The sequence below is a fragment of the Arachis ipaensis genome, chromosome B7, assembly GCF_059453495.1.
Source record: "Arachis ipaensis isolate K30076 ecotype BB chromosome B7, ASM5945349v1, whole genome shotgun sequence".
In the NCBI taxonomy this organism is placed as follows: Eukaryota; Viridiplantae; Streptophyta; class Magnoliopsida; order Fabales; family Fabaceae; genus Arachis; species Arachis ipaensis.
In genome coordinates, this window is record NC_142442.1 from 1,300,407 (window position 1) to 1,322,615 (window position 22,209).

General features: G+C 39.3%; 1 protein-coding gene across 1 annotated transcript; it reads right to left on the reverse strand.

Annotated features, from left to right (window-relative positions):
- Positions 1-3,459: 3,459 nt before the first annotated feature.
- Positions 3,460-4,195, reverse strand: LOC148550122 (uncharacterized). Its single transcript, XM_088494097.1, has 2 exons — positions 3,594-4,195; positions 3,460-3,481 (listed from the first exon to the last, which is right to left on the reverse strand). The coding sequence occupies exons 1-2, from the start codon at positions 4,193-4,195 to the stop codon at positions 3,460-3,462; spliced, it is 624 nt and encodes a 207-aa protein (XP_088350223.1).
- Between the last annotated feature and the right edge of the window lie 18,014 nt (positions 4,196-22,209).

The window sequence follows — 22,209 nt, forward strand, 5'->3', positions numbered from 1 at the left end:
CACCAGCCCTTTTTGGCCATTAAGTTTGAAGTCCCACATCGGTGATATCTATTGAAGAACAAGAGTATATATAATTAATGAGAAGTAATGATGTTTGCCAAGCTTGGCAATGCAAGGCATTATGATGTTACAATTGGGCTTGAATGGGTGTTTGTTGACCTGTTCTCTCGTACCGAGTTGGGCCTCGGTTGTGCCTGACTCACAACACTAAAGGGATAACGGGTCACTGCACCAGCCCTTTTTCGCCATTAAGTTTGAAGTCCCACATCGGTGATATCTATTGAAGAACAAGAGTATATATAATTAATGAGAAGTAATGATGTTTGCCAAGCTTGGCAATGCAAGGCATTATGATGTTACAATTGGGCTTGAATGGGTGTTTGTTGACCTGTTCTCTCGTACCGAGTTGGGCCTCGGTTGTGCCTGACTCACAACACTAAAGGGATAACGGGTCACTGCACCAGCCCTTTTTGGCCATTAAGTTTGAAGTCCCACATCGGTGATATCTATTGAAGAACAAGAGTATATATAATTAATGAGAAGTAATGATGTTTGCCAAGCTTGGCAATGCAAGGCATTATGATGTTACAATTGGGCTTGAATGGGTGTTTGTTGACCTGTTCTCTCGTACCGAGTTGGGCCTCGGTTGTGCCTGACTCACAACACTAAAGGGATAACGGGTCACTGCACCAACCCTTTTTGGCCATTAAGTTTGAAGTCCCACATCGGTGATATCTATTGAAGAACAAGAGTATATATAATTAATGAGAAGTAATGATGTTTGCCAAGCTTGGCAATGCAAGGCATTATGATGTTACAATTGGGCTTGAATGGGTGTTTGTTGACCTATTCTCTCGTACCGAGTTGGGCCTCGGTTGTGCCTGACTCACAACACTAAAGGGATAACGGGTCACTGCACCAGCCCTTTTTGGCCATTAAGTTTGAAGTCCCACATCGGTGATATCTATTGAAGAACAAGAGTATATATAATTAATGAGAAGTAATGATGTTTGCCAAGCTTGGCAATGCAAGGCATTATGATGTTACAATTGGGCTTGAATGGATCTATTGAAGAACAAGAGTATATATAATTAATGAGAAGTAATGATGTTTGCCAAGCTTGGCAATGCAAGGCATTATGATGTTACAATTGGGCTTGAATGGGTGTTTGTTGACCTGCTCTCTCGTACCGAGTTGGGCCTCGGTTGTGCCTGACTCACAACACTAAAGGGATAACGAGTCACTGCACCAGCCCTTTTTAGTAATGATGTTTGCCAAGCTTGGCAATGCAAGGCATTATGATGTTACAATTGGGCTTGAATGGGTGTTTGTTGACCTGTTCTCTCGTACCGAGTTGGGCCTCGGTTGTGCCTGACTCACAACACTAAAGGGATAACGGGTCACTGCACCAGCCCTTTTTGGCCATTAAGTTTGAAGTCCCACATCGGTGATATCTATTGAAGAACAAGAGTATATATAATTAATGAGAAGTAATGATGTTTGCCAAGCTTGGCAATGCAAGGCATTATGATGTTACAATTGGGCTTGAATGGGTGTTTGTTGACCTGTTCTCTCGTACCGAGTTGGGCCTCGGTTGTGCCTGACTCACAACACTAAAGGGATAACGGGTCACTGCACCAGCCCTTTTTGGCCATTAAGTTTGAAGTCCCACATCGGTGATATCTATTGAAGAACAAGAGTATATATAATTAATGAGAAGTAATGATGTTTGCCAAGCTTGGCAATGCAAGGCATTATGATGTTACAATTGGGCTTGAATGGGTGTTTGTTGACCTGTTCTCTCGTACCGAGTTGGGCCTCGGTTGTGCCTGACTCACAACACTAAAGGGATAACGGGTCACTGCACCAGCCCTTTTTGGCCATTAAGTTTGAAGTCCCACATCGGTGATATCTATTGAAGAACAAGAGTATATATAATGTTTGCCAAGCTTGGCAATGCAAGGCATTATGATGTTACAATTGGGCTTGAATGGGTGTTTGTTGACCTGTTCTCTCGTACCGAGTTGGGCCTCGGTTGTGCCTGACTCACAACACTAAAGGGATAACGGTTCACTGCACCAGCCCTTTTGGCCTTTTATTTTTTTTTATAATCGAATTTTTTTAACAACAATTAAAAAAAATTGTCTTCATATATTTTCTTTTGCACAACCATTAAATAATTTTTTCTATTCATATTTTTTTGGAAAACAAAATTTTAAATCAAATAAAAATTAAATTTCACACTAGTAAAATAGTGCTCCAAAATTTATATTGTTGACAAAAAAATTCACAAAAAATATTAACAACAAATAAACTTCCTTATAACTTTTAAATTTCATTAATTAGGTCGAGTTTTATAATTATCTAAAATAAACTACTAAAATGGTACTCGAAAATTTATATTATTAACAAAAAAAATTACAAAAAATATTAACAATAAATAAGCCTCTAAAAGATTTAAAAATGAGGCGAAAAGAATCAGATATATATATATTTTAAAAATAGATTTTAGAGATCAAATTTTTTATTCAAATATTTATAACATTGTTCTAAATTCTTCGCTTGACAAGTCTCACCTCGGTCATATATATTAGAGCACACGGGTTTATAAAACTTATGAGAAGGTGTAACATTTTTTGAACTTAATATCGCAAGCTTGTGACCTGAGTGGGGGCATTATTGTGATGGAACATGGGTTTGGATATTCTTGGTTGGGCTAAATGGATTTGCAATATGCTGTCCTGTCCTCTCCAAGTTGAGAGTTGGGTCTCGGGACTTGGGTGTAGGCGAGAGGGTAAAGGGTTAATAGGCTGCTGCACCCTCGGCCCACATGGCCTGGTATGTTTTGCTCATAAACCATCACTTTTTTTTTTAACTAATTTCTTTTTAATAAAAACTTTAGAAGTAGATTATAGTTGAATTTTTTTTAACAATTAAACAATGTTTTCCGTTCATAATTTTCTTTTGCACAACTATTAAACGATGGAATACTTTTTTTTAACAACTGTTAAATAATTTTTTTCATCCGTAATTTTTTTTTGAAAAATACTTTAGAATCAAACAAAAATTAAATTTAACACTAACAAATTATCTAGCTAATCAATTTAATCCTTAAAATTTTTAAAATTGATTAATTAAGTCGAGTTTTATAATTATCTACTTTGACATTGTTAATAAAATGACAATAACAACGTCGTGCCAATATGGTCCAATATCTTTTGAATTTTTTTCACTAACATATATCGATAAACTTTATTTTAATTGTTATTCAATAATTAATTTAGTCATGAGTTTTATAATAAAGTAAATTAACTTAGTCTCTTATGTAGATTATTTCTTTGATGAAATTAGTAAAATCCTAAAATAATGATGATCATTATCTTTTTCTTCATTGATTAGGTTAAGGAATCAATAAATAAGGGATTTGAAATAATAATAAAAAAGTGGAAATGCTTTGTGTCACTCATGCTTCCAACCTTCCTGCAATCATATGATTCAACAAATAAATAGTTAAGCATTACATTTTTTTCCAGATTGCTACAAACATTAAGCATAAAGCTTACAAGTTAATCTCATTTTCTGGCTTCCATATCCGAACAAGTTTGTCATAGAATGAGCAAGTAGCCACAATTGGTTTGGTTCTCTCAACTCTGTGATTTGCTTCACCTTTCTGCCAATCTGCTCCATATGCCAGGGAATCATGCTTCTTGTAAGTTTCCAACACTTGCGCTTCGTTGCCCTTGATGGACACAATTGCAAAACCATTGTGCATACATGCAGCCAAGACCAAGTTTGGAATGTAGGGATGGTGCTTCACCCTCCAAACTCCTCCCCCCAAGCCAATTGAAGTCTCATTAACAGGTTTTGAGATTGTTCTCAAGTCCCATACCCTCAAGGTTTCGTCGTAGCTACCGGTTACTAAGCTATTTGGATCATGAGAACTCTTTTGAATGCAACAAACACCCATTTTATGAGCTTTGGAATTCTGAAATACCAGATTGGAAGGACCATCCCTTAAATCCCAACAACTGAATTTACAATCATCAGAGCCAGTATATACCAAATTTGGTTGGTGGATATCAAATGCGGTTGTCCAGAGTTCAAAGTCATGTGCCTTCCATTCTTCTTGTATTTCCAACTTGGATTCAAGGAAAGAAACAATGGATACAGAGCCATCAGAAAGCCCCACGGTCATGGATGTGCCTGAAGGGTTCCAGTCCAAATCTGAGAGAATATTAGAATAAGATGTCAGTTATACATGTATCAGTTACTGTCTAATCTTTTTGGATAGTGCCATTTGTGGGGGTTTGGATTTCACCTACAAATAGGATAATGTGTTCTTTCAAATCTTAATTGTCGTTGTTATTTCTTAACTTGCACAAGCTATGACCCATTATCAACTGAGGTAGATGTGGATATATATTATTAATTAATTTATTATGGTACTATATACTATACTATATACACCTTAAAGTTGTGTTATTTTATTCCACTTCCTTTGGAAAATGAAATATTAATAGTATGCTTTGAGTTTGTACTTATTGAGAATGAGAATGTTTTGAAGCAAAGACTATGAATTGGGATGTTTGTTAACAAAGATGACTCATCTCGTGCATTTTCTTTTTGGGGGTCATGTAATGATATCTTCTGTACTGATAACGATATATACTGTAAAATTGCAGCAAAAATTTTAGTACTAGTATGACATGATAGTGAATTTATTAACCGAATCCCCAAGTTATTATGAGTGTTATTTCTTTTTCGGTCTTGAGTTATTGTGAATTATTTATCAATCACCTTTATTTTCTTCTTCTATACTTTTCATAGTTATATTCAGAAGGAAACTGTCCATGAAATGATTTTTGGCAAACACAATATATTAATTACTTTTAAGAATTGTGTTTATGAGCAATGAAGATGTTCATATAGTTGCCCTTAAGCTTCCTAGTTCTTAAGAGGAATGGAAAAGATGCAATATAATATATACTTTAACCACATAGAATTTTCCTTAAAAGTAAAGTATAAGCTAGGTATAAGTAATTTTTAAAAAGTCAACTATAAACTAGGTATAATGAATAATGCAGTCCACAATTTTTCATTGTAATTCGAATCAAATTTTTTCTTCTAAAATTAAGGAATTTTTCTCTTCTCTCTACTAATTTTATAATCAAAATGTACCATATAACATTGTCTCGTTATAATTAAAATTAAATATTTTCTTCCAAAATTAAAGAATTATTCCCTTCTCCTTACTAATTTTACAACCAAAATATATCACATGTTACTCCTTCATTACAATTGAAATCAAATATTTTCCTCCAAAATTAAAGAGTTCTCCCATCCTCCCTCTTTCTTTTTCTATTTCTCTCATTTCTTCAACCACTCTATCTATTTTAAATATCATTATCAATATCAATGACTAATTACTAATTTGACAATTAAAATATGCAAAATGACATTCTTTAATTGCATTAAAATTAAAATTGAAATATACCTATATTATGTATCATATATTACTATCTAATTTAATAATCAAATGTGTCACATGACACTTTCTTATTAAAATTGAGAGAAAATATTTTTTTTTCAAAATTAATAAACTCCCTTCTTAAATTCTCTCATCTACCTCTATTTTTTTATTTCTCTCTACTATTTTTACTCTATATATAATTTATATTTTATATTAGTAATTTGACAAATCAAAATATGTCATCGGATATTTTTTTACAATTAAAATAAAATTTTTTCTTCCAAAATTAACAAACTCTCACTCTCATTCTCATTCTTCATCTTTATCTTTCTCCCTATTTTCAATCATTCTCTATTTTTTCTATCTTTCTCTTCTATAGAAAATAAAATTGAAAGAAAAATATAATTTAAATAAAAAAATTTATTATTAGAAAAAATCTCTACATACAAGTGTTTTGCGTTTACAAGCTTTACAAGTCTAAAGAGAACGAAACCCACTAAACGCGCTGCCTATGTTACGTGCCTCTTTAACAGACTTTTAAATCTATTCAAATCAATTAACGCGCAAATATATAACTTCCATTTTTCAAAAGATTTTGTTTCTTTTTTCGAGTTTTTTGCCAAATTTGTTGAATCTCCTTCGTGCATTCTCTCTTTGCTTCGTTTTTTTTTCGATTTTCTTGGTTTCTGAAATCAAGCTTTGAAATCGTTTTGAAGATAATGGAACTTCAGAAATACACCCAAACGATTAGATAAATACACCCAAACGGTTACAGAAATACACCCAAAAATTTTAAGAAATACACCCAAAACAGGGAGAGACAGTATATTTCTTCTTGAAATATTTTAATGTTTTGCTGGTTAAGGATGATGTACATGACAGAGACAATCTAGAAGAAAAACCTAGAAGAACAGTAAAACAGTATCTTGAATAATGTTTCTTCGTTTTTTCAGGTGATTTTTGATGGAGATTTGTATCTTTTCTTCTTGATTTCTTCTACTTTTCGCGAGGAGTTGGAACGTTTCTCCAAAATCGTAGTTTGTTTCGAATGTCCCTTGAATCTTGACGGTTTGCATTTTGATTGAGGAAGAAGAGGAAGAGTGAACGTGTTGTGGAAGGGTGATTAAGGCGCGTGCGTTGGACGCTTGATTCTAAAAGAGTGGTGCGCTTATTTTTTTTCTTGGACTTGGAGCAACTTGTATAGCTTGTAAACCAAAAAGGCTTGTATGCGTAACAAGCCTCCTATTATTATTATTATATACATAATTTTTTTATTTAATTTTAAATTTTCACCTCTTATATTTCTAATCTATATTTTCATTACTCTTCTCTTCATTCGATATTCCTTACACACGCTTCGGCCGGCCTGCTAACTGACAACCTCGGCTTAACTTCTTCATGTTCCAACACATTTTCCGGCCTTTCACTGCTGTGTGTGCTTGCCATTTTGCTTCAATACATCAGATTCATCTTCAAACTTGACATGTGAAATCATTTCATAATCATGATCTGCTGTTCTATGTCCTCGGCCACGACCTCTACCTCTCCCCCTACTCCTTCCTCTGCCACTAGTATTTCTGGCCTCTAGCTGCGCAAATTATAAGATAACATAAAAAAAACTGATATATTACTGCGGATTCATACAAGAAAAAGGAGAAGTCATATAACTTCTAATTTGAAGTAATTTAAAACATTTGATACATTACCATCTTATTTCTCTTTTGCTCCTCGTCGCTGTCATTATCATCATCTTCCGCAATTTTCCTGATGTAAGATATAAGATAAACAAAATTCAGCGAGAATAGAATATTTTCAAAATAACAAACAACAGAATCAAGCAAGCACAAACCTCTTCTTAGGGATAGAACGATCATCACCCGTCGCACCAGAACCACCTAAATCAGGAACCTTGTTGAGAATATCTTTCAGAAAATCAAACACATTAAATGTCTGGACACAATGCTTTCTGCAAAGGCAAGGATTCAAGTAATTGAAGCTATTATCTTTCAAGGAATTATGGAAGTATAAATACAAGTAAAATTTAGATAGTAAAATAAAGAATTTAATTTTGATGGGCAGTCAGTGTAAAGCAATTCTACACGTGCATCCAATTACGTATTGTCACATCAGCAAAATAACCACCTTTTAGTTTGACTGCGTGAATAGTTATCCAAAAGAATGAATATGATTGGATAATTATGTAGAAGTTTTACACTGTCAGTGCATCAAAATTAAATTTATAAAATAAAATAAAAATATTACAAGCTTAAATTAAGATGGGAAATAACAATCTAAATATTGTCCTTATCTCTGATGGATTTTAATTGTATTCTACCTAAGTGCATCACAAATCAACTAGACTATAGAAAATATCAATCATTGTTCCATTCTTCTCTTTGAATGGAGAGGAGAGGCAGGAATAAGAATATAGAAGACAAGCCATTTTCTCCACTGTTTGTAGAACATGATCCTTTAGGAATAAATTATTATCAAATACGTCTTGTTGATACTATTTATTTTGTTGTTGCTAATTATCAATAGATTAAGTAGTATCGAGCATGTATGTACTCATGAATTATAAAGTCCAACAAATAGTTTACAATTTATACTTTATACACAGTTTAACCATTAGAGGCCAGTTTTATTAGTAGAACTCTAATATATAAACACTTTCTCAACTACCATACAAATATAAGCAAAAATTTATGACAGTCATCTCCTTGAGAAATTGACAAGACATCATAAGATAGAAGCTCTTACAAGAACAGATATGTAAGAATCCAGCTTTTGTAAATTTTGATATATAGAATTGATAGCATCCCTGATTTCACAATCTGTCCACTGGGAATCCTCCTGATTTATTTCCAGCAGCTTCTTAAACAGTAGTGGAATTGAATAGCTTCCATCAACAGAAGAATCAGTCTGAAAAGTGAATGTTGGTTCCAGGAAGAAAAGGTTAAATATGGAAAAAAAATTGCCAAATACAAGTTGAAAATTTACTAGCATCCGATTTCTGAACACATAAACAAGTTACAAGCATAAATATTTGCAGAGCACACACATATTTGAATATCATGACTAAAGATGCTGAAAAACTGTAAATCTTAAAGAGTGTATCAAAACAAAATCATGATAATAACGAATGAAAACAATAAAATAAAATAAAATAAAACCTCTGATTTAGATTGCCAAAACTGGAGATTCTTCTCTATACTATGCAAGTTCAACAAAACATGTTCCCGTATATCCTCCAATACACCATGCACTCTAGATTCCTTTATGATCCTGCAAGATAACATCATCATAATCAAAACCTAAACCTAGCATTCATTGCACGTGAAAAAAAAAGAATTATACAACGCGGAGAAATGAAATTCACGAGTAGAATCGAAGCGTGACATCGATTTCAATTCAGTTAGAAGTTATCGGAAAATGAAAATGAGCATACATGGAAGAGTCGCGGAAATTGGAAGGGAGAGGAAGAGGTATGCATTGGCGGTGGTGGATTGATCGGAAATGAGCGGCGAGGTTGGAGAGGAAGCGGAGGAGATTGGATGGATGGAAGGGGTAGAAAGCGCGAAGACGGTTGCGGAGGTAGTTGGAGTAGAGTGAGACGATGGCTACGTTGCTGGTTTTGGTGGATTCGGTTTCCGCCATTAAGTTTGAAGTCCCACATTGGTGATGTCTATTGAAGAACAAGAGTTTATATAATTAATGAGAAGTAACAATGTTTGCCAAGCTTAGTAATGCAAGGCATTAAGATGTTAATATTGGGCTTGAATGGGTGTCTGTTGATCTGTTTTCTCGTACCGAGTTGGGCCTCGGTTGTGCCTGACTCACAACACTAAAGGGATAACGGGTCACTGCACCAGCCCTTTTTGGCTATTAAGTTTGAAGTCCCACATCGGTGATATCTATTGAAGAACAAGAGTATCGAGTTGGGCCTCGGTTGTGCCTGACTCACAACACTAAAGGGATAACGGGTCACTGCACCAGCCCTTTTTGGCCATTAAGTTTGAAGTCCCACATCGGTGATATCTATTGAAGAACAAGAGTATATATAATTAATGAGAAGTAATGATGTTTGCCAAGCTTGGCAATGCAAGGCATTATGATGTTACAATTGGGCTTGAACGGGTGTTTGTTGACCTGTTCTCTCGTACCGAGTTGGGCCTCGGTTGTGCCTGACTCACAACACTAAAGGGATAACGGGTCACTGCACCAACCCTTTTTGGCCATTAAGTTTGAAGTCCCACATCGGTGATATCTATTGAAGAACAAGAGTATATATAATTAATGATACAATTGGGCTTGAACGGGTGTTTGTTGACCTGTTCTCTCGTACCGAGTTGGGCCTCGGTTGTGCCTGACTCACAACACTAAAGGGATAACGGGTCACTGCACCAGCCCTTTTTGGCCATTAAGTTTGAAGTCCACATCGGTGATATCTATTGAAGAACAGAAGTATATATAATTAATGAGAAGTAATGATGTTTGCCAAGCTTGGCAATGCAAGGCATTATGATGTTACAATTGGACTTGAATGGGTGTTTGTTGACCTGTTCTCTCGTACCGAGTTGGGCCTCGGTTGTGCCTGACTCACAACACTAAAGGGATAACGGGTCACTGCACCAGCCCTTTTTGGCCATCAAGTTTGAAGTCCCACATCGGTGATATCTATTGAAGAACAAGAGTATATATAATTAATGAGAAGTAATGATGTTTGCCAAGCTTGGCAATGCAAGGCATTATGATGTTACAATTGGGCTTGAATGGGTGTTTGTTGACCTGTTCTCTCGTACCGAGTTGGGCCTCGGTTGTGCCTGACTCACAACACTAAAGGGATAACGGGTCACTGCACCAGCCCTTTTTGGCCATTAAGTTTGAAGTCCCACATCGGTGATATCTATTGAAGAACAAGAGTATATATAATTAATGAGAAGTAATGATGTTTGCCAAGCTTGGCAATGCAAGGCATTATGATGTTACAATTGGGCTTGAATGGGTGTTTGTTGACCTGTTCTCTCGTACCGAGTTGGGCCTCGGTTGTGCCTGACTCACAACCCTAAAGGGATAACGGGTCACTGCACCAGCCCTTTTTGGCCATTAAGTTTGAAGTCCCACATCATCGGTGATATCTATTGAAGAACAAGAGTATATATAATTAATGAGAAGTAATGATGTTTGCCAAGCTTGGCAATGCAAGGCATTATGATGTTACAATTGGGCTTGAATGGGTGTTTGTTGACCTGTTCTCTCGTACCGAGTTGGGCCTCGGTTGTGCCTGCACCAGCCCTTTTTGGCCATTAAGTTTGAAGTCCCACATCGGTGATATCTATTGAAGAACAAGAGTATATATAATTAATGAGAAGTAATGATGTTTGCCAAGCTTGGCAATGCAAGGCATTATGATGTTACAATTGGGCTTGAATGGGTGTTTGTTGACCTGTTCTCTCGTACCGAGTTGGGCCTCGGTTGTGCCTCGGTTGTGCCTGACTCACAACACTAAAGGGATAACGGGTCACTGCACCAGTCCTTTTTGGCCATTAAGTTTGAAGTCCCACATCGGTGATATCTATTGAAGAACAAGAGTATATATAATTAATGAGAAGTAATGATGTTTGCCAAGCTTGGCAATGCAAGGCATTATGATGTTACAATTGGGCTTGAATGGGTGTTTGTTGACCTGTTCTCTCGTACCGAGTTGGGCCTCGGTTGTGCCTGACTCACAACACTAAAAGGATAACGGGTCACTGCACCAGCCCTTTTTGGCCATTAAGTTTGAAGTCCCACATCGATGATATCTATTGAAGAACAAGAGTATATATAATTAATGAGAAGTAATGATGTTTGCCAAGCTTGGCAATGCAAGGCATTATGATGTTACAATTGGGCTTGAATGGGTGTTTGTTGACCTGTTCTCTCGTACCGAGTTGGGCCTCGGTTGTGCCTCGGTTGTGCCTGACTCACAACACTAAAGGGATAACGGGTCACTGCACCAGTCCTTTTTGGCCATTAAGTTTGAAGTCCCACATCGGTGATATCTATTGAAGAACAAGAGTATATATAATTAATGAGAAGTAATGATGTTTGCCAAGCTTGGCAATGCAAGGCATTATGATGTTACAATTGGGCTTGAATGGGTGTTTGTTGACCTGTTCTCTCGTACCAAGTTGGGCCTCGGTTGTGCCTGACTCACAACACTAAAGGGATAACGGGTCACAGCACCAGCCCTTTTTGGCCATTAAGTTTGAAGTCCCACATCGGTGATATCTATTGAAGAACAAGAGTATATATAATTAATGAGAAGTAATGATGTTTGCCAAGCTTGGCAATGCAAGGCATTATGATGTTACAATTGGGCTTGAATGGGTGTTTGTTGACCTATTCTCTCGTATCGAGTTGGGCCTCGGTTGTGCCTGACTCACAACACTAAAGGGATAACGGGTCACTGCACCAGCCCTTTTTGGCCATTAAGTTTGAAGTCCCACATCGGTGATATCTATTGAAGAACAAGAGTATATATAATTAATCAGAAGTAATGATGTTTGCCAAGCTTGGCAATGCAAGGCATTATGATGTTACAATTGGGCTTGAATGGGTGTTTGTTGACCTGTTCTCTCGTACCGAGTTGGGCCTCGGTTGTGCCTGACTCACAACACTAAAGGGATAACGGGTCACTGCACCAGCCCTTTTTGGCCATTAAGTTTGAAGTCCCACATCGGTGATATCTATTGAAGAACAAGAGTATATATAATTAATCAGAAGTAATGATGTTTGCCAAGCTTGGCAATGCAAGGCATTATGATGTTACAATTGGGCTTGAATGGGTGTTTGTTGACCTGTTCTCTCGTACCGAGTTGGGCCTCGGTTGTGCCTGACTCACAACACTAAAGGGATAACGGGTCACTGCACCAGCCCTTTTTGGCCATTAAGTTTGAAGTCCCACATCGGTGATATCTATTGAAGAATATATATAATTAATGAGAAGTAATGATGTTTGCCAAGCTTGGCAATGCAAGGCATTATGATGTTACAATTGGGCTTGAATGGGTGTTTGTTGACCTGTTCTCTCGTACCGAGTTGGGCCTCGGTTGTGCCTGACTCACAACACTAAAGGGATAACGGGTCACTGCACCAGCCCTTTTTGGCCATTAAGTTTGAAGTCCCACATCGGTGATATCTATTGAAGAACAAGAGTATATATAATTAATGAGAAGTAATGATGTTTGCCAAGCTTGGCAATGCAAGGCATTATGATGTTACAATTGGGCTTGAATGGGTGTTTGTTGACCTGTTCTCTCGTACCGAGTTGGGCCTCGGTTGTGCCTGACTCACAACACTAAAGGGATAACGGGTCACTGCACCAACCCTTTTTGGCCATTAAGTTTGAAGTCCCACATCGGTGATATCTATTGAAGAATATATATAATTAATGAGAAGTAATGATGTTTGCCAAGCTTGGCAATGCAAGGCATTATGATGTTACAATTGGGCTTGAATGGGTGTTTGTTGACCTGTTCTCTCGTACCGAGTTGGGCCTCGGTTGTGCCTGACTCACAACACTAAAGGGATAACGGGTCACTGCACCAGCCCTTTTTGGCCATTAAGTTTGAAGTCCCACATCGGTGATATCTATTGAAGAACAAGAGTATATATAATTAATCAGAAGTAATGATGTTTGCCAAGCTTGGCAATGCAAGGCATTATGATGTTACAATTGGGCTTGAATGGGTGTTTGTTGACCTGTTCTCTCGTACCGAGTTGGGCCTCGGTTGTGCCTGACTCACAACACTAAAGGGATAACGGGTCACTGCACCAGCCTTTTTTGGCCATTAAGTTTGAAGTCCCACATCGGTGATATCTATTGAAGAACAAGAGTATATATAATAATGAGAAGTAATGATGTTTGCCAAGCTTGGCAATGCAAGGCATTATGATGTTACAATTGGGCTTGAATTGGGTGTTTGTTGACCTGTTCTCTCGTACCGAGTTGGGCCTCGGTTGTGCCTGACTCACAACACTAAAGGGATAACGGGTCACTGCACCAGCCCTTTTTGGCCATTAAGTTTGAAGTCCCACATCGGTGATATCTATTGAAGAACAAGAGTATATATAATTAATGAGAAGTAATGATGTTTGCCAAGCTTGGCAATGCAAGGCATTATGATGTTACAATTGGGCTTGAATGGATCTATTGAAGAACAAGAGTATATATAATTAATGAGAAGTAATGATGTTTGCCAAGCTTGGCAATGCAAGGCATTATGATGTTACAATTGGGCTTGAATGGGTGTTTGTTGACCTGTTCTCTCGTACCGAGTTGGGCCTCGGTTGTGCCTGACTCACAACACTAAAGGGATAACGGGTCACTGCACCAGCCCTTTTTAGTAATGATGTTTGCCAAGCTTGGCAATGCAAGGCATTATGATGTTACAATTGGGCTTGAATGGGTGTTTGTTGGCCTGTTCTCTCGTACCGAGTTGGGCCTCGGTTGTGCCTCGGTTGTGCCTGACTCACAACACTAAAGGGATAACGGGTCACTGCACCAGCCCTTTTTGGCCATTAAGTTTGAAGTCCCACATCGGTGATATCTATTGAAGAACAAGAGTATATATTATTAATGAGAAGTAATGATGTTTGCCAAGCTTGGCAATGCAAGGCATTATGATGTTACAATTGGGCTTGAATGGGTGATTGTTGACCTGTTCTCTCGTACCGAGTTGGGCCTCGGTTGTGCCTGACTCACAATACTAAAGGGATAACGGGTCACTGCACCAGCCCTTTTTGGCCATTAAGTTTGAAGTCCCACATCGGTGATATCTATTGAAGAACAAGAGTATATATAATTAATGAGAAGTAATGATGTTTGCAAAGCTTGGCGATGCAAGGCATTATGATGTTACAATTGGGCTTGAATGGGTGTTTGTTGACCTGTTCTCTCGTACCGAGTTGGGCCTCGGTTGTGCCTGACTCACAACACTAAAGGGATAACGGGTCACTGCACCAGCCCTTTTTGGCCATTAAGTTTGAAGTCCCACATCGGTGATATCTATTGAAGAACAAGAGTATATATAATTAATGAGAAGTAATGATGTTTGCCAAGCTTGGCAATGCAAGGCATTATGATGTTACAATTGGGCTTGAATGGGTGTTTGTTGACCTGTTCTCTCGTACCGAGTTGGGCCTCGGTTGTGCCTGACTCACAACACTAAAGGGATAACGGGTCACTGCACCAGCCCTTTTTAGCCATTAAGTTTGAAGTCCCACATCGGTGATATCTATTGAAGAACAAGAGTATATATAATTAATGAGAAGTAATGATGTTTGCCAAGCTTGGCAATGCAAGGCATTATGATGTTACAATTGGGCTTGAATGGGTATTTGTTGACCTGTTCTCTCGTACCGAGTTGGGCCTCGGTTGTGCCTGACTCACAACACTAAAGGGATAACGGGTCACTGCACCAGCCCTTTTTGGCCATTAAGTTTGAAGTCCCACATCGGTGATATCTATTGAAGAACAAGAGTATATATAATTAATGATACAATTGGGCTTGAATGGGTGTTTGTTGACCTGTTCTCTCGTACCGAGTTGGGCCTCGGTTGTGCCTGACTCACAACACTAAAGGGATAATGGGTCACTGCACCAGCCCTTTTTGGCCATTAAGTTTGAAGTCCCACATCGGTGATATCTATTGAAGAACAAGAGTATATATAATTAATGAGAAGTAATGATGTTTGCCAAGCTTGGCAATGCAAGGCATTATGATGTTACAATTGGGCTTGAATGGGTGTTTGTTGACCTGTTCTCTTGTACCGAGTTGGGCCTCGGTTGTGCCTGACTCACAACACTAAAGGGATAACGGGTCACTGCACCAGCCCTTTTTGGCCATTAAGTTTGAAGTCCCACATCGGTGATATCTATTGAAGAACAAGAGTATATATAATTAATGAGAAGTAATGATGTTTGCCAAGCTTGGCAATGCAAGGCATTATGATGTTACAATTGGGCTTGAATGGGTGTTTGTTGACCTGTTCTCTCGTACCGAGTTGGGCCTCGGTTGTGCCTGACTCACAACACTAAAGGGATAACGGGTCACTGCACCAGCCCTTTTTGGCCATTAAGTTTGAAGTCCCACATCGGTGATATCTATTGAAGAACAAGAGTATATATAATTAATGAGAAGTAATGATGTTTGCCAAGCTTGGCAATGCAAGGCATTATGATGTTACAATTGGGCTTGAATGGGTGTTTGTTGACCTGTTCTCTCGTACCGAGTTGGGCCTCGGTTGTGCCTGACTCACAACACTAAAGGGATAACGGGTCACTGCACCAGCCCTTTTTGGCCATTAAGTTTGAAGTCCCACATCGGTGATATCTATTGAAGAATATATATAATTAATGAGAAGTAATGATGTTTGCCAAGCTTGGCAATGCAAGGCATTATGATGTTACAATTGGGCTTGAATGGGTGTTTGTTGACCTGTTCTCTCGTACCGAGTTGGGCCTCGGTTGTGCCTGACTCACAACACTAAAGGGATAACGGGTCACTGCACCAGCCCTTTTTGGCCATTAAGTTTGAAGTCCCACATCGGTGATATCTATTGAAGAACAAGAGTATATATAATTAATGAGAAGTAATGATGTTTGCCAAGCTTGGCAATGCAAGGCATTATGATGTTACAATTGGGCTTGAATGGGTGTTTGTTGACCTGTTCTCTCGTACCGAGTTGGGCCTCGGTTGTGCCTGACTCACAACACTAAAGGGATAACGGGTCACTGCACCAGCCCTTTTTGGCCATTAAGTTTGATATAATTAATGAGAAGTAATGATGTTTGCCAAGCTTGGCAATGCAAGGCATTATGATGTTACAATTGGGCTTGAATGGGTGTTTGTTGGCCTGTTCTCTCGTACCGAGTTGGGCCTCGGTTGTGCCTGACTCACAACACTAAAGGGATAACGGGTCACTGCACCAGCCCTTTTTGGCCATTAAGTTTGAAGTCCCACATCGGTGATATCTATTGAAGAACAAGAGTATATATAATTAATGATACAATTGGGCTTGAATGGGTGTTTGTTGACCTGTTCTCTCGTACCGAGTTGGGCCTCGGTTGTGCCTGACTCACAATACTAAAGGGATAACGGGTCACTGCACCAGCCCTTTTTGGCCATTAAGTTTGAAGTCCCACATCGGTGATATCTATTGAAGAACAAGAGTATATATAATTAATGAGAAGTAATGATGTTTGCAAAGCTTGGCAATGCAAGGCATTATGATGTTACAATTGGGCTTGAATGGGTGTTTGTTGACCTGTTCTCTCGTACCGAGTTGGGCCTCGGTTGTGCCTGACTCACAACACTAAAGGGATAACGGGTCACTGCACCAGCCCTTTTTGGCCATTAAGTTTGAAGTCCCACATCGGTGATATCTATTGAAGAACAAGAGTATATATAATTAATGAGAAGTAATGATGTTTGCCAAGCTTGGCAATGCAAGGCATTATGATGTTACAATTGGGCTTGAATGGGTGTTTGTTGACCTGTTCTCTCGTACCGAGTTGGGCCTCGGTTGTGCCTGACTCACAACACTAAAGGGATAACGGGTCACTGCACCAGCCCTTTTTAGCCATTAAGTTTGAAGTCCCACATCGGTGATATCTATTGAAGAACAAGAGTATATATAATTAATGAGAAGTAATGATGTTTGCCAAGCTTGGCAATGCAAGGCATTATGATGTTACAATTGGGCTTGAATGGGTGTTTGTTGACCTGTTCTCTCGTACCGAGTTGGGCCTCGGTTGTGCCTGACTCACAACACTAAAGGGATAACGGGTCACTGCACCAGCCCTTTTTGGCCATTAAGTTTGAAGTCCCACATCGGTGATATCTATTGAAGAACAAGAGTATATATAATTAATGATACAATTGGGCTTGAATGGGTGTTTGTTGACCTGTTCTCTCGTACCGAGTTGGGCCTCGGTTGTGCCTGACTCACAACACTAAAGGGATAACGGGTCACTGCACCAGCCCTTTTTGGCCATTAAGTTTGAAGTCCCACATCGGTGATATCTATTGAAGAACAAGAGTATATATAATTAATGAGAAGTAATGATGTTTGCCAAGCTTGGCAATGCAAGGCATTATGATGTTACAATTGGGCTTGAATGGGTGTTTGTTGACCTGTTCTCTTGTACCGAGTTGGGCCTCGGTTGTGCCTGACTCACAACACTAAAGGGATAACGGGTCACTGCACCAGCCCTTTTTGGCCATTAAGTTTGAAGTCCCACATCGGTGATATCTATTGAAGAACAAGAGTATATATAATTAATGAGAAGTAATGATGTTTGCCAAGCTTGGCAATGCAAGGCATTATGATGTTACAATTGGGCTTGAATGGGTGTTTGTTGACCTGTTCTCTCGTACCGAGTTGGGCCTCGGTTGTGCCTGACTCACAACACTAAAGGGATAACGGGTCACTGCACCAGCCCTTTTTGGCCATTAAGTTTGAAGTCCCACATCGGTGATATCTATTGAAGAACAAGAGTATATATAATTAATGAGAAGTAATGATGTTTGCCAAGCTTGGCAATGCAAGGCATTATGATGTTACAATTGGGCTTGAATGGGTGTTTGTTGACCTGTTCTCTCGTACCGAGTTGGGCCTCGGTTGTGCCTGACTCACAACACTAAAGGGATAACGGGTCACTGCACCAACCCATTTTGGCCATTAAGTTTGAAGTCCCACATCGGTGATATCTATTGAAGAATATATATAATTAATGAGAAGTAATGATGTTTGCCAAGCTTGGCAATGCAAGGCATTATGATGTTACAATTGGGCTTGAATGGGTGTTTGTTGACCTGTTCTCTCGTACCGAGTTGGGCCTCGGTTGTGCCTGACTCACAACACTAAAGGGATAACGGGTCACTGCACCAGCCCTTTTTGGCCATTAAGTTTGAAGTCCCACATCGGTGATATCTATTGAAGAACAAGAGTATATATAATTAATGAGAAGTAATGATGTTTGCCAAGCTTGGCAATGCAAGACATTATGTTGTTACAATTGGGCTTGAATGGGTGTTTGTTCACCTGTTCTCTCGTACCGAGTTGGGCCTCGGTTGTGCCTGACTCACAACACTAAAGGGATAACGGGTCACTGCACCAGCCCTTTTTGGCCATTAAGTTTGAAGTCCCACATCGGTGATATCTATTGAAGAACAAGAGTATATATAATTAATGATACAATTGGGCTTGAATGGGTGTTTGTTGACCTGTTCTCTCGTACCGAGTTGGGCCTCGGTTGTGCCTGACTCACAACACTAAAGGGATAACGGGTCACTGCACCAGCCCTTTTTGGCCATTAAGTTTGAAGTCCCACATCGGTGATATCTATTGAAGAACAAGAGTATATATAATTAATGAGAAGTAATGATGTTTGCCAAGCTTGGCAATGCAAGGCATTATGATGTTACAATTGGGCTTGAATGGGTGTTTGTTGACCTGTTCTCTTGTACCGAGTTGGGCCTCGGTTGTGCCTGACTCACAACACTAAAGGGATAACGGGTCACTGCACCAGCCCTTTTTGGCCATTAAGTTTGAAGTCCCACATCGGTGATATCTATTGAAGAACAAGAGTATATATAATTAATGAGAAGTAATGATGTTTGCCAAGCTTGGCAATGCAAGGCATTATGATGTTACAATTGGGCTTGAATGGGTGTTTGTTGACCTGTTCTCTCGTACCGAGTTGGGCCTCGGTTGTGCCTGACTCACAACACTAAAGGGATAACGGGTCACTGCACCAGCCCTTTTTGGCCATTAAGTTTGAAGTCCCACATCGGTGATATCTATTGAAGAACAAGAGTATATATAATTAATGAGAAGTAATGATGTTTGCCAAGCTTGGCAATGCAAGGCATTATGATGTTACAATTGGGCTTGAATGGGTGTTTGTTGACCTGTTCTCTCGTACCGAGTTGGGCCTCGGTTGTGCCTGACTCACAACACTAAAGGGATAACGGGTCACTGCACCAACCCTTTTTGGCCATTAAGTTTGAAGTCCCACATCGGTGATATCTATTGAAGAATATATATAATTAATGAGAAGTAATGATGTTTGCCAAGCTTGGCAATGCAAGGCATTATGATGTTACAATTGGGCTTGAATGGGTGTTTGTTGACCTGTTCTCTCGTACCGAGTTGGGCCTCGGTTGTGCCTGACTCACAACACTAAAGGGATAACGGGTCACTGCACCAGCCCTTTTTGGCCATTAAGTTTGAAGTCCCACATCGGTGATATCTATTGAAGAACAAGAGTATATATAATTAATGAGAAGTAATGATGTTTGCCAAGCTTGGCAATGCAAGGCATTATGATGTTACAATTGGGCTTGAATGGGTGTTTGTTGACCTGTTCTCTCGTACCGAGTTGGGCCTCGGTTGTGCCTGACTCACAACACTAAAGGGATAACGGGTCACTGCACCAGCCCTTTTTGGCCATTAAGTTTGAAGTCCCACATCGGTGATATCTATTGAAGAACAAGAGTATATATAATTAATGAGAAGTAATGATGTTTGCCAAGCTTGGCAATGCAAGGCATTATGATGTTACAATTGGGCTTGAATGGGTGTTTGTTGACCTGTTCTCTCGTACCGAGTTGGGCCTCGGTTGTGCCTCGGTTGTGCCTGACTCACAACACTAAAGGGATAACGGGTCACTGCACCAGTCCTTTTTTGCCATTAAGTTTGAAGTCCCACATCGGTGATATCTATTGAAGAACAAGAGTATATATAATTAATGAGAAGTAATGATGTTTGCCAAGCTTGGCAATGCAAGGCATTATGATGTTACAATTGGGCTTGAATGGGTGTTTGTTGACCTGTTCTCTCGTACCGAGTTGGGCCTCGGTTGTGCCTGACTCACAACACTAAAGGGATAACGGGTCACTGCACCAGCCCTTTTTGGCCATTAAGTTTGATATAATTAATGAGAAGTAATGATGTTTGCCAAGCTTGGCAATGCAAGGCATTATGATGTTACAATTGGGCTTGAATGGGTGTTTGTTGACCTGTTCTCTCGTACCGAGTTGGGCCTCGGTTGTGCCTAACTCACAACACTAAAGGGATAACGGGTCACTGCACCAGCCCTTTTTGGCCATTAAGTTTGATATAATTAATGAGAAGTAATGATGTTTGCCAAGCTTGGCAATGCAAGGCATTATGATGTTACAATTGGGCTTGAATGGGTGTTTGTTGACCTGTTCTCTCGTACCGAGTTGGGCCTCGGTTGTGCCTCGGTTGTGCCTGACTCACAACACTAAAGGGATAACGGGTCACTGCACCAGTCCTTTTTGGCCATTAAGTTTGAAGTCCCACATCGGTGATATCTATTGAAGAACAAGAGTATATATAATTAATGAGAAGTAATGATGTTTGCCAAGCTTGGCAATGCAAGGCATTATGATGTTACAATTGGGCTTGAATGGGTGTTTGTTGACCTGTTCTCTCGTACCGAGTTGGGCCTCGGTTGTGCCTGACTCACAACACTAAAGGGATAACGGGTCACAGCACCAGCCCTTTTTGGCCATTAAGTTTGAAGTCCCACAACGTTGATATCTATTGAAGAACAAGAGTATATATAATTAATGAGAAGTAATGATGTTTGCCAAGCTTGGCAATGCAAGGCATTATGATGTTACAATTGGGCTTGAATGGGTGTTTGTTGACCTGTTCTCTCGTACCGAGTTGGGCCTCGGTTGTGCCTGACTCACAACACTAAAGGGATAACGGGTCACTGCACCAGCCCTTTTTGGCCATTAAGTTTGAAGTCCCACATCGGTGATATCTATTGAAGAACAAGAGTATATATAATTAATGAGAAGTAATGATGTTTGCCAAGCTTGGCAATGCAATGCATTATGATGTTACAATTGGGCTTGAATGGGTGTTTGTTGACCTGTTCTCTCGTACCGAGTTGGGCCTCGGTTGTGCCTGACTCACAACACTAAAGGGATAACGGGTCACTGCACCAGCCCTTTTTGGCCATTAAGTTTGAAGTCCCACATCGGTGATATCTATTGAAGAACAAGAGTATATATAATTAATGAGAAGTAATGATGTTTGCCATGCTTGGCAATGCAAGGCATTATGATGTTACAATTGGGCTTGAACTGGTGTTTGTTGACCTGTTCTCTCGTACCGAGTTGGCCCTCGGTTGTGCCTGACTCACAACACTAAAGGGATAACGGGTCACTGCACCAGCCCTTTTTGGCCATTAAGTTTGAAGTCCCACATCGGTGATATCTATTGAAGAACAAGAGTATATATAATTAATGAGAAGTAATGATGTTTGCCAAGCTTGGCAATGCAAGGCATTATGATGTTACAATTGGGCTTGAATGGGTGTTTGTTGACCTGTTCTCTCGTACCGAGTTGGGCCTCGGTTGTGCCTGACTCACAACACTAAAGGGATAACGGGTCACTGCACCAGTCCTTTTTGGCCATTAAGTTTGAAGTCCCACATCGGTGATATCTATTGAAGAACAAGAGTATATATAATTAATGAGAAGTAATGATGTTTGCCAAGCTTGGCAATGCAAGGCATTATGATGTTACAATTGGGCTTGAATGGGTGTTTGTTGACCTGTTCTCTCGTACCGAGTTGGGCCTCGGTTGTGCCTGACTCACAACACTAAAGGGATAACGGGTCACTGCACCAGCCCTTTTTGGCCATTAAG